The 13,004-nt window shown below is 38.4% G+C and overlaps 1 protein-coding gene across 8 annotated transcripts in view; it reads right to left on the bottom strand.

Annotated features, from left to right (window-relative positions):
- The window catches only part of fryl (furry homolog, like), a 106,870-nt gene that overhangs the window by 3,487 nt on the left and 90,379 nt on the right, over nucleotides 1-13,004 (bottom strand). For 6 of the 8 annotated variants that reach the window (XM_058756075.1, XM_058756071.1, XM_058756069.1 and 3 more), the window contains 8 exons: nucleotides 10,539-10,921; nucleotides 8,376-8,583; nucleotides 6,486-6,635; nucleotides 6,238-6,336; nucleotides 5,314-5,382; nucleotides 4,456-4,473; nucleotides 2,057-2,167; nucleotides 471-664 (listed from right to left, as the gene is read on the bottom strand). In XM_058756075.1, the coding sequence (XP_058612058.1) occupies nucleotides 471-664; nucleotides 2,057-2,167; nucleotides 4,456-4,473; nucleotides 5,314-5,382; nucleotides 6,238-6,336; nucleotides 6,486-6,635; nucleotides 8,376-8,583; nucleotides 10,539-10,921 (1,232 nt within the window). The remainder of the gene's footprint in view (nucleotides 1-470; nucleotides 665-2,056; nucleotides 2,168-4,455; nucleotides 4,474-5,313; nucleotides 5,383-6,237; nucleotides 6,337-6,485; nucleotides 6,636-8,375; nucleotides 8,584-10,538; nucleotides 10,922-13,004) is intronic. The other 2 variants (XM_058756070.1, XM_058756076.1) reach the window with 1 other exon arrangement.

Here is a 13,004-nt window from a genome sequence, read left to right as displayed (position 1 = left end):
GTCGTTAGTGGCAGCCCTACTAGTGAAACAACAGACTTTGACAGTCTGGTGATGGATGTTGGACTTCACCAATCATTTAATCGCTTGAACACCACCCCCTTTCTTAGAATCACCTGAATGCTCACATTCAGATCAATGGATTGAAGCAAGTCCAAGCCTACATTTTTTGCTGTTATGATAGTCCATTACACTCGGATATATGACAATATTGCAGCTTCATCGCAATGTTAAAGTCACCATGAAATCAAAATAGACAACTCCTATTTTTTTATTACATTTTGTGGTGTTTATTATATATGCTTTATTTGTACAATATTATTGACATTTATTTTTTATTAATAGTATTAAGATTGCAGCAACTGGCAAATGACAGCGATCCAAGTCCCACCCTACATTTGGATTTTTTTGGTCCGATATACAATTTAATTTGGATACGGTTTTACTGTGACTTCAAAGCTTAGTTATCTTACCTGAAGGCTTTAACTTGAGCGATGGCTGTGCTGAAGTCCCGTGCTCTAAGGCTCTCGATGAGCGAGTGGATGGCTGTCTCTGTGCTTGACTGGTCCACTTCAAACTCGCCCACTCCCTCCTGTCCATCACCTACTGACTCCGCCTCCTTCAGACAGCTCTCTAATATGGCCAGCTCCTCTGACATGTTAGTCACCTGAGAAACACACAAGCACCGTGATATTTTAAATCAACCTTTAGTCAATATTTTCACAACTCTGATTAAACCACTCATGAAAAATGACCAACTTGTCAGTACACAATCAATCAGTAGACAAATCTTTAAAGCGCACCATAGTCATATCATATTAAGCATAAACATATTGAAAACTGAAATGGATATTCCTAAGGCAATGCGTATTAGCTCAAAACCAGGTCGTCCCAAGCTAAATATATGAGAGCTGTTATATGATTTCTACATAACAGAGGTCGCTGAGGTCTGTGTGTGTGTGTATGTGTGCAGTCTATAAAAGTATAAGTGAGTTAGTATCGATGCGTGATAAGCTGAACGGCTTTGCTCTGGTCTGTGTTAAGCATATCAGTCTCTCTCAATGAGCATAATGAAGTTACTCTGCACTAAGATAATTATGTGAAGTCAGACCTTTATGTGTGTCCATACTGGCACACATTAGCACAAACTACCATGAAATCCAGAGAGAAAACTGACCATCTTCTGTCTATATATGTGTGCTGTCAGGGCATCTTGCTGGCTTCATGACAGTTATTTTGTGTTTCTTCCATTTATGAATAATTGCACCAACTGTTGTCACCTTCTCACCAAGCTGCTTGGCGAAGGTCTACAATCTTGTCCCTGACATCCTTGGACAGCTCTTTGGTCTTGACCATGGTGGAGAGTTTGTAATCTGATTGATTGATTGCTTCAGTGGACAGGCTGTCTTTTATACAGGTAACAAGCTGAGATTAGGAGCACTCCCTTTAAGAGACTGCTCCTAATCTCAGCTCCTTACCTGTATAAAAAACACCTGGGAGCCAGAAATCTTGCTGATTGATAGGGGATCAAATACTTATTTGACTCATTAAAATGTAAATCAATTTATAACTTTTCTGAAATGTGTTTTTCTGGATTTTTTTTTTTTTGTTATTCTGTCTCTCACTGTTCAAATAAACCTACCATTAAAATTATAGACTGATAATTTCTTTGTCAGTGGGCAAATGTACAAAATCAGCAGGGGATCCCCCCTGTAGAGCACATCAAACATGGTAAACAGATGCTCAAATATATGTGCTTGACACGACAACCAATGATGTTTGTTTTCACGCACCAAGCAAGCATGATTGGGCTTCTGTTTACCATATTTGATGTATTTTATGTTTTTGCTGATTTCTCAGGAGTCATTTAAAAATATCTTCACTTGTGTTTTGAAGATGAACAGAAGTTTTATGGGTTTGGAACAACTTGAAGGTGAGTAAATGATGACGATTTTCATTTTTGGGTGAACTAACACTTAAAAAATGGTGCAGATGAACACAATGTATCCTGTGTGAAACAACAACTAATTAAGGACACAGCAAACAAGCAGAAACAAACCTCTGCCTCTCTCTTGATGGTGTCCACTCTGCTGATGAGTTTGCAGTAGGCCTGAAAGAGCAGCAGGAGCTGGAAATGCAGCTTATACAGCCGTCGACACAACTCCAGCTCCTAAAGAAACAGACAGAAAGAGAAAGAAAGAACATGACACCATCACCTTAACATCTTTAGTTCTAATCATCTGCACAGGCAGCAGCAGCAAAACAGCATAATCAGATGAACGGACGGCAAGATGAATGAACAAATGGAGGGACAGACGGATGGATGAACATCCTGGCTTTGAGACGGAGAGAAGGGTTAGCAAGGTTACACCCTGGTCAATCATTTTGTAAAACGTGGACCATGTATGATTCCCTTATCAGAACGAAACCCTGAAAGAGTGATGTTTCTGGAAAAAGTCAGATCCGAATTGCATGATCCAAAATACAGGTGCTGGTCATAAAATTAGAATATCATCAAAAAGTTGATTTATTTCACTAATTCCATTCAAAAAGTGAAACTTGTATATTATATTCATTCATTACACACAGACTGATATATTTCAAATGTTTATTTCTTTTAATTTTGATGATTAGAGCTTACAGCTCATGAAAGTCAAAAATCAGTATCTCTAAATATTAGAATATTTACATTTGAGTTTGAATAAATGACCATCCCTACAGTATAAATTCTGGGTATCTCTTGTTCTTTGAAACCACAATAATGGGGAAGACTGCTGACTTGGCAATGATCCAGAAGACGAACATTGACACCCTCCACAAAGAGGGTAAGTCACAGAAGGTCATTACTGAAAGGTGTGGCTGTTTACAGAGTGCTGTATCAAAGCATATTAAATGCAAAGTTGACTGGAAGGAAGAATTTGGGTAGGAAAAGGTGCACAAGCAACAGGGATGACCGCAAGCTTGAGAATACAGTCAAGCAAAGCCGATTCAAACACTTGGAAGAGGTTCACAAGGAGAGAACTGAAGCTGGAGTCAGTGCATCAAGAGTCACCACGCCAGACGCCTTCAGGAAAAGGGCTACCAAGCCACTTCTGAACCAGAGACAACGCCAGAAGCATCTTACCTGGGCTGTGGAGAAAAGAACTGGACCGTTGCTCAGTGGTCCAAAGTCCTCTTTTCAGATGAAAGTAAATTTTACATTTCATTTGGAAATCAAGGTCCCAGAGTCTGAAGGAAGAGTGGAGAGGCACAGAATCCATGTTGCTTGAAGTCCAGTGTGAAGTTTCCACAGTCAGTGATGATTTGGGCTGCCATGTCATCTGCTGGTGTTGGTCCACTGTGTTTTCTGATGTCCACAGTCAACGCAGCCATCTACCAGGAAATTTTAGAGCACTTCATGCTTCCTTCTGTTGACAAGCTTTATGGAGATGCTGATTTCATTTTCCAGCAGGACTTGGCACCTGCCCACACTGCCAAAGGTACCAAAAGCTGGTTCAATGACCATAGTGTTACTGTGCTTGATTGGCCAGCAAGCTCGCCTGACCTGAACCCTGTGGGGTATTGTCAAATCTGTGGGGTATTGTCAAGAGGAAGATGAGAGACCACTATCAGAGCAACCTGGGCTCTCATAACACCTGAGCAGTGCCACAGACTAATCGACTCCATGCCACGCCGCATTGCTGCAGTAATTCAGGCAAAAGGAGCCCCAACTAAGTATTGAGTGCTGTACATGCTCACACTTTTCATTTTCATACTTTTCAGTTGGCCAAGATTTCTAAAAATCCTTTCTTTGTATTGGTCTTAAGTAATATTCTAATATTTTGAGATACTGATTTTTGACTTTCATGAGCTGTAAGCTCTAATCATCAAAATTAAAAGAAATAAACATTTCAAATATATCAGTCTGTGTGTAATGAATGAATATAATATACAAGTTTCACTTTTTGAATGGAATTAGTGAAATAAATCAACTTTTTGATGATATTCTAATTATATGACCAGCACCTGTATGTCAGAAGAGAGCAGAGGGGGCAGCATGCAAAAATGGCAGGAACAAGGAATCTAAGCTACTTTTCTCTTCCGTCCTCCGCTCAGATGTCCATGGACACACTCCAATCACACACTGAATGCATGTGTGTCAAATTTCTAGAAGCATTAAAAACACTAATAACCCATTAGCAAATTAGCAAAATAGCAAAGTCAGCACTGTAAGTATGCAGAACTCATTTAAGCCATTAAATAATGAAGTTCATTAATGAAGCATGTAGTGATGATATATGAATGATCATGAATTAGACACGTCTGTAGTGGTGTTAAGAGATCAGATGTAGGGGTTGTTCTGAATTCTGATTGGTTGTGCAGATGTATTAGTGAAGAACAGATGAATGTTCAGTGTGTGTGTGTGTGGCTGAATCAAAAAGGATTGTGACAGGCTCTAAAATATGATAAACCACTTACTGCTAGCATTTCCATTTGCTAAGCAAGAAGGACAGCAGGTCATAAAAAAGAGGAAACACAGGAAATGAGAGAAAGACCAAAAATTAGTGTGGTGATAACACCCCAAGACCACCGTAAGAGAGATAGAGAGAGAACTATTGCAGTCTGTTGATAATTAACAATGACAAAAATATTGCAGTCACATGCAATGCATTCTAGGAGAAGAAATGACCGTTTTCCCCCAGTTTCAAGTACACTCTAAAATTTGTAACATCGCTAAATATATGCAAAATAGATAGAAAAGGGAAATTAAAGAGTGAGAGAGGTTGAGATAAATGCAAGTTTCAGTAAGAAAGAAAAATATCAACTGTGGCATCACAAAAACTGCAAAAGCGCTTAATATCACAGAGAAAAACAAAGATGCCGTTTGCTGGGACAGCAGTGACTAAGATGAATAGAGGAGTAAGGACATGGAAAGCATAAAGGTCATTTAGCCTCTACCATAAGAGACAGAAACAGTGACAAAAAGAAACAGTGCTTACTCCAGTCTTCAGTGTCACATAATTTTTCAGAAATCATTCTAATATGTTGGTTTGGTGCTCAAGAAACTTTTATTTCTACTAATGTTGAAAACATTGTTCCTTAATATATTTGTGGAAACTAATAAATAAAAAAAAACTGTAAACCTAATAAATTGTGTAGATAAGAGATGTGGTTATAAGTAACAAAGATCAGCTGTCCTCGAATCACCTCTGCTTACATTCATACAGAGGTTCTTATATTCTTCTTTATATCTCAGAGATGAATTGTTTAGAGCACAAATGTTCACATTTGTGTGCTCAAACAGAAACATGCAGTAAGGTGAGTGTTTTTTTCTACCTGAGCTTGAGTGTTGGGTCGCTGGTTACTGTCTTTATCACCGAAGGTCTTTCTGCAGTTATCCAACCACTGCAAGGGGAAGCAGAAATCAGACATCTTATTAACCAAAACGCAGAGAAGTGCAGGTGGAAATTTCTGATGTTGTGAATGTGAGCAAAGACAGATGACGTTTCTGTGAGTGCGAAACAGAAATACAGGGAGAGGCGAATAGTGCGTATGGGAGTGTGCGTGAGGTAAATTTAATAAGAGTCTGCTACTTAGCAAATTAAAGAGGGTCTGTTTAAGCACAGAGGGGGTCGGCACATAATGCTCTAGAGGCAGTGCCTGTGTCTCATCCAATTACTGTCCTCTAGTCATCCACTATCCCATCTGCCCCCTCTACTCCCCTTCCTGAGCCTGTCCGCCCAGCTAAATGATTTAGGGTCTCCGTGAGGCTATTCTTAGTGACCGTGCATGAAGAGAAATTGGCTGCTGTAGATTCTAGATGGGTGCTAACGGGAGCTAACGCTGGCTAAATCAACTCGCGTCCTTATATGATTTAGTAGCCAACAATAACTGCAAAGAGACGTCAAGGAACATTTTATGATCCTGCACTGTCAGCTTATTCTCCTCTGCTGTCTGTCCTCCATCGCATAACCTCAACATCACCCTTTAAAGATGGGTTTAAAGACAAAACTTTAACTAACAGACTGCACAGGAAATTCCCAGATTGTTTATGTGTACAGCTGAAAATCAATGTACCTTTTCTGCCTTAATGGTAAAAAAGTTGTTCTTTTATTATTGCATTAGATTTAACAAAAGATTTTCTGTGAGTAACTTAAATTTGGGTTTGTTCCCTACTCAAAGATATCATATGGTTTCGAAATACTTGAAATAAAGCACACAATCTGGAAACACAGCAGTATTATACACTTAGTATCTCACCTGTTCGGCTGCTTCTCTCTTGCTGTTGTAAGTGTCCAGATGCTCTTGTAACTCCAACACACTGAACTTCAGAGTCTCCAAGAGCCCACAGGAAACCAGCTAAAACACACAATTTAACAGTTTACTAAATACACCATGTCATATTATTGCATACTATCACACTGATATAATCTTTGTAAACAGGAAAGTGAAACTACACAACTAACTGTAATTTTCAGGTGTGAGATGCAGAGGAAGTGTACACTCACAGTTTCAGCATCAAGTAGGACTGTAGGGCACTGAGAGCAGGAGGTCATGACCTCTAGAGAGCTCAGGAACTGGTTTCCCATTCGTTGGAGCCCCTCGCCAAGGAATCTTACTGAGGCATGGGTAATCGAGTCAAATTTCCTCTGAATGTGCTAAAGAGACAGGAGACAATCAACTCATTACTGCAGAAAAACACCAAGCTATGAATCAGTCAAATAACAAGCTAAGGTAAATATAACTTACACAAATTTATGAAATACAAATTTAATTGTGTATTTAGGATATGCTAGTGATTAAATTAACTGTATGGCAAGATAGTAGAGTTTGACAATTAATTCCAAAAATGCTTAAAATGGTGATTTGTCATTTGATATGCTAAACATAGCAGTACTTTCTTGTGATGGATGTCAATACACTGCTGAAAACAGTTAAAAGTGTTAATGAGTCCATACAGCCAAAAGTGACAGTTTAAGAACACATTTTTATAAATGTAAGTAAGTAGTACCTCTATGCAAAAGTTTAGTGCTGGTAAGAATTTTTTTTTTTTTAATGTTTTTGAAAGAAGTGTCTTATGCTCAATAAGGCTGCATTTATTTGATAAAAGTACAGTAAAAACTGTAATATTGTGGAATATTAACATTTTGAATAACTTTTCCATTTAAATATTTTAAATGTAATTTATTCTTGTGATGGAAAAGCTAAATTGTCAGAAGCCATTACTCCAGTCTTCAGTGTGACAATCTTTCATAAATCATTCTAATATGCTGATTTGTTGCATAAAAGAACAATTTCTTAAAGTGCCCCTATTATGGGTTATGAAAGATTGATATTTTGGTTTTGGGAGTCCCCAACAATAGGTTGACATGCATGCAAGGTCAAAAAACACTTTCATTTTCTTATAATATGCATTTATTTTTACCTTATTTGCTCAGCGACTCCCAACCGATTCGCTCAACGATTTATTTTTCCAAACCCCTCCTTTGCGTGACGCTAATCTGCGGTTATTGGTCTGATTGGTCGATTTCATTTAAAGCAGTGCAGTGCTGCTTTGTGTACAGAGTACCGGGGAAACAGCTATTTTTAACGCTCCAAAAGCTGCACCTAGTGGCAACAAGTGGGCGGGCAATATGCTAATGTTTCATGTTGGCGTCAAAATTAAATGGCTTAAGATTCGTCTTAAAAACGACTTGTTTCAATGATTCAGAGTCGACTCTTTCTTTTGAGAGACAATAACTTCATATATTCACTTAGAGCTGTGTTACACACTGCATGAAAGGTAATTTTCAAAAATCCATAATATAGGCACTTTAATGTTATCAATGATGAATATTTTTGTGGAAACCGTGATTCAATTATTTAAGGATTCTTTGATAATTAGAGAATTTAAAGGAACAGCATTTATCAGAAATCTTTTATAACATTATAAATAGTGCTGTCAAACGATTAAATCGCATCCAAAATAAGTTTTATTTATGTGTATACTGCGTATATTTATGTATATATAAATACACACACATACAGTATATATTTTGAAAATATTTCCATGTATATATTTATATTAATATAACTGATATTATATATAAATATTTTAAATGTATAAACATTTTTCTTAAATATATACATGCGTGTGTGTGTATTTACATATACATAAATATACACAGAACACACACATATATTATGTAAACAAAAACTTTTATTTTGGATGGGATTAATCGCGATTAATCCTTTGACAGCACTAATTATAAATGTCTTTAGTCACTTCCCTGGCTGAACAAAAGCAATAAAAAAATAAATTTCCTAACACAAGATTTTTGCACTGTAGTCTGCATGAAACTGTATATTAATATTCACGTAATGTGTAGGTACACACTCACAAACACTCTAATGTTTACCTGGAAGAGTCGTGAGAACACATGGAAGGTGTAAACAGCACAAGACCCATCCGAGTCCGACAACATCTGGTTGACATGGCAACGCCAGGCGTCCTCCTCATCATCATAGGCTACGGGTTGGAATGCTGCCAAAATAGCTGAAAGAAAGGGCGACGGAGGTGGAGAGGCCTGGAGTTCAGGAAAGCCGTCTGCATCGCCCTCATCTTGACTGTAAACAGAGATGGAAAGAGCAAGACTCAGACACATATAGAGACACGAGCACCAACACAAAGCGTTACATCATTCACGAAGGAAAAATATAAACGGAGACATGCTGTTCTTTCTACCAAGCTCTCCCTCCTCTCTCTCCCTCTCACTGCAGCTGTCCTGTGCTGCAGTGTTGTTACAGTCCAAATCTACTGCAGAGGCACAGAAAAACAACATACAGACAAACACACACTTACAGGCCTGTAGGGCCGAAGAGCTTGATGAAGCAGACCGAATAGAAGAATCTGAGACTAGTGCTGCTGAAGGATGTGGAGGACATTGTCTTCATCTTCATCTTCACTAACAGCTTTTATCACTGTCTTCCTGCTCTGATGCTTTTTTTCGCCGTTCCCTCTCCGAGCTTTTCACCTCACGTGTTAGCCTAAATTCTCCCGCTGCGTTTGTGACGTTCTCTGTTTTTCCCTCTCACTCCCTCCCCCACTCGCTGCTGCGCCGCACACGAGCGGTTCCCACACACAGCTACGGGCTCTCCTTCTGTTCAATGGATCTCAGCCGTAGAAAGTTGCCAGGAAGAGCACAAAAAGGCCCTCATCGCACAGTGCATGCGCAAAAATCTAATTAGAGCCCTTTGCTGAATCGCTGCCTATAATTTTTATTAATCGATCATGGAAGAGCCGTACACATCAGGGCATAGGGGATGATATATAGCACTGCAGAGAAAGTGTGTGTGTGAGAGTGCGTGTATAAGAGTGAATAAAGTGAGTTTGTGGGGGCACTTTCTGACGTGCTCGCATATGTGGCTGACCTTCAAGAGCAATGATGTTGCCAAGTATGAGATCACCATTCACAGCGTTAATAAAACCTTATTCACGGTAGAAGATGAGCAATATGTTGAATGGTATTAGATGGATAGATACAAAGTGAACAATGATATGCACAGCTGTAAATGGGGTCCAAAACATTTTGTGATCTGTTCACTCAAATCACATTTGGAGGTCAGAAATGAATATGACCACAATGTATTTGCAGTGTTAATGCTAATCCGTAATGATCAAAGAAAATAGAGAATTCCTATATAATATACATATAAAAGGTTTGCCTCACACCATGTACTGTTATGACAAAGGTCAAATAAATCTGCAGTCCATTTGAAAAATGATGTTTATGTGCATAGTGAAATAAAAATTTGGATGAATATCTGAAAACAACAATTTACGCTACCTTTCAAAAGTTTAGGGTCAAGATTATTTTTTTCAAAGAAATTAATACTTTTATTCAGCAAGGATGCATTACATCGATCAAAAGTGAGGGTAAAGACATATATAATGTTACAAAAGTAACATTTCTGTTTCAAAGATTTCTGTTTCAAATAAATGCTGTTCTTTGGAATCCTTCATTCATCCAAAAAGTATCATGGTTTCCTCAAAAAAAAAATATCTCGCCACCACAGATATAAATTATATTTTAAAACATTTAAATAGCAAAAAGCTATTTTAAACTGTAATAATATTTTACAATATTACTGTTTTGACTATTTTTTATCAAACAAAATGTCAAACAAATCTTACAAACCCCAAACTTTTGAACGGTAGGGTACATAATTCCATTTTTAACAAACCTTTTGCCATTTGTGCTATTTTAATTCTACTACTCTCTCAAAACGTTGTGAGCAGCCTAGAGAGCTTATTAGGTGACCAAAGTTGTAACAGATAATAGGGAATAAAAGGCATCTGGGCAGCCTTTAACTGAGTGTATATTTCATAACTGATAATTTCATATGTTGCGCTTTATGTGAGAAGAACTAACTGTGTAACCTGACATGCACTTTGGTTAGGATGCTGCCTTGAAGGTAGCAGTCTATGTTGGTAGTAGACAACAAGGTAGGGTTTCTGAATAGAGCCATGACTGATGAACTTTCAACCCCGTGAATGATTACTACAGAAATCACAGACCAACCTGGACATGCCGAAAAAATCCGCCTCTTCTTCCTCGCACCTATCATCTAGCTCTTTCAGAGCCAGTGTCACGTCCTCCTCACATACTGAATCGGGGGCAGAGTCCAGAGCAAGGCGCAGAACAGTCTCCTCCTCACACATGGAGTCCAAGGTGGAGTTTATGACGGGAGGTGGCAGCACCGGCTCGTCATCAAAGAGGGATCCAGGCGGGCTGTCCACAGCTGGTGGCGGAGGGGGTGCTGGGTCCAGGTCGTCTGTGGGGTCCTGGGAGTCAGGTAAGTCACAGAGCTCAGGGTGGTCTGAGGGTAAAGGGGGAGCACTGCCAAACCCCGTATCCTCACTGACACTGCTGCTCAATTCATCTGCTGCAGTTACACTGGCATCCTGCAATTGTGAACATGACAGTAAAGGGAAGTCAGGACTGGGGCAAAGAGGCCAACACGTATTTTGGGTGAAATTATACCACTTCTGAGAGCTTTATACTGTAATAATAACACACAAAAACTGAATCTTTGAATTATCTTGTGTGCACTAAGCACAACACTCCAGAACTGTTGCTGTAGAAACTATTTATTTTTACTGAAATAGAAAGGACTATTTATTTGGGTTCACATTCAGGCTAGGTGATGAACATTACACTTAGAGTGAACATCACCAAGGGACTCTTAAGCACCGCCACTCACAAAATGGCCTTGCTATACACGTTCGGTGCTTCTATTATGAGAGGAAAAATCAATAATGGTACGGGGCTAATCTTTCACCATTGACTTACGATGCAAATGTGACCAGTTGAGGCTAAAACCTGTGACATCAGAGGATCTATATTAAATGGACCACTGTATTTCCATTCATAAATCACATAAATGCACAGAGCTAAATAGTAGCTGACTATTAAATCAATCAAAGTCTTGATCTTCATCCTGAGTCTCACAACATGTCTGACAATCAGTATTGCTTCAGATACATTAGCCAAACTTATGCCGATTAACTGTAAACGCCAAATATTGGCAACATATTGGTCGATCACTATTTACAATTGATTAGCTGAAGGTTCAAACTTCAACCAATCAAACAAACAAACGATGCAATAGTTGATAATGTCACATGAGCTCAATGTCTGTAAAAACTGAAGATCTTTGAGATGTACGATGGATGTTAGTAAGTAAGTAATTACGTACATTTTATTTATAGAGCACATTTAAATTCAGCTTACACTGACCCAAGTGCTGTACAAAACAATCATAAAATACAGAAAAGTATAAAATAAAATACAAATTAAAATCCAAGATAACAATACTAATCCATGAATTAAAATTCAGGAAAGGCCAAAGAATAAAAATGTATTTTTAGTCTAGACTTTAAGACAGAAATAGACGGAGCACTCTTAATGTCAGGTGGCAACTGATTCCATAGCCGTGGAGCAGCTACTGCAAAGGCTCTGTCACCTTTAAACTTAAGTCGTGACCGTGGGACATATAAAAGAGCTTTATTAGCAGATCTGAGGGACTTAGGAGCAGAGTTAAACGAGATAAGATCATAAATGTATGATGGGGCTTGTCCATTAAGTGCCTTAAAAACAATCAACAAAATTCTGAATTGAATTCTAAAAGAGACAGAAAGCCAGTGGAGCGACGCTAAAATTGGAGTGATATGATCACGTTTTTTTGCACCAGTTAACAATCTGGCCGCTGCATTCTGGACCATCTGCAAACGAGCCAATGAAGATTGGGGAAGACCTAGGTATAAGGAATTACAGTAGTCTAATCTTGATGTGATAAATGCATGAATAACTTTTTCCAAGTCTTGAAAGGAAAGTGTTGATTTAAGCCTAGAAATGATTTTCAATTGATAATAGCGGTTTTTAACAACTGAGCTAATTTGCTTTTCAAGGCAAAGCTCAGAGTCAAAAATAACACCTACATTTTTTGCATGTGACTTAACATATGGAGTGAGATTGTCTAAGTTACTAACTATAGAGTTTCTGGTTTTAGAGGGACCAAAAATAATCACCTCAGTTTTTTCATTATTTAGCTGGAGGAAATTATTTGCCATCCAGATTTTAATGTCCTTCAGACAGTCCATAAGAGGCTGCAGAGAATGTCTAGATTTTAATGGAATGTATAACTGAGAATCATCAGCGTATAAATGAAAAGAGATTTTATATTTCCTAATTATATTGCCAAGTGGAAGCATGTACAGATTAAAAAGTAAGGGCCCCAGAATGGACCCTTGAGGAACTCCACAAGGGAGAGAAACTGATGATGAGGAGAACTGGCCGATAGCCACTGAAAGTGTCCTGGATTTAATATTACATGACTTATACCACGATAACGCTGTATCCTTAATACCCACCCAATGTTCAAGGCATGACAAAAGGATGTCGTGATCAACTGTGTCAAAAGCGGCACTTAAATCCAATAAAATCAAAACTGCATTTTCACCAGAGTCAACCGCAAGTAGTAAATCT

The sequence above is a fragment of the Onychostoma macrolepis genome, chromosome 20, assembly GCF_012432095.1.
Source record: "Onychostoma macrolepis isolate SWU-2019 chromosome 20, ASM1243209v1, whole genome shotgun sequence".
NCBI lineage: Eukaryota > Metazoa > Chordata > Actinopteri > Cypriniformes > Cyprinidae > Onychostoma > Onychostoma macrolepis.
The sequence above is the reverse complement of the archived record's forward strand: the minus strand, read 5'-3'. Positions and strand labels throughout refer to the sequence as shown.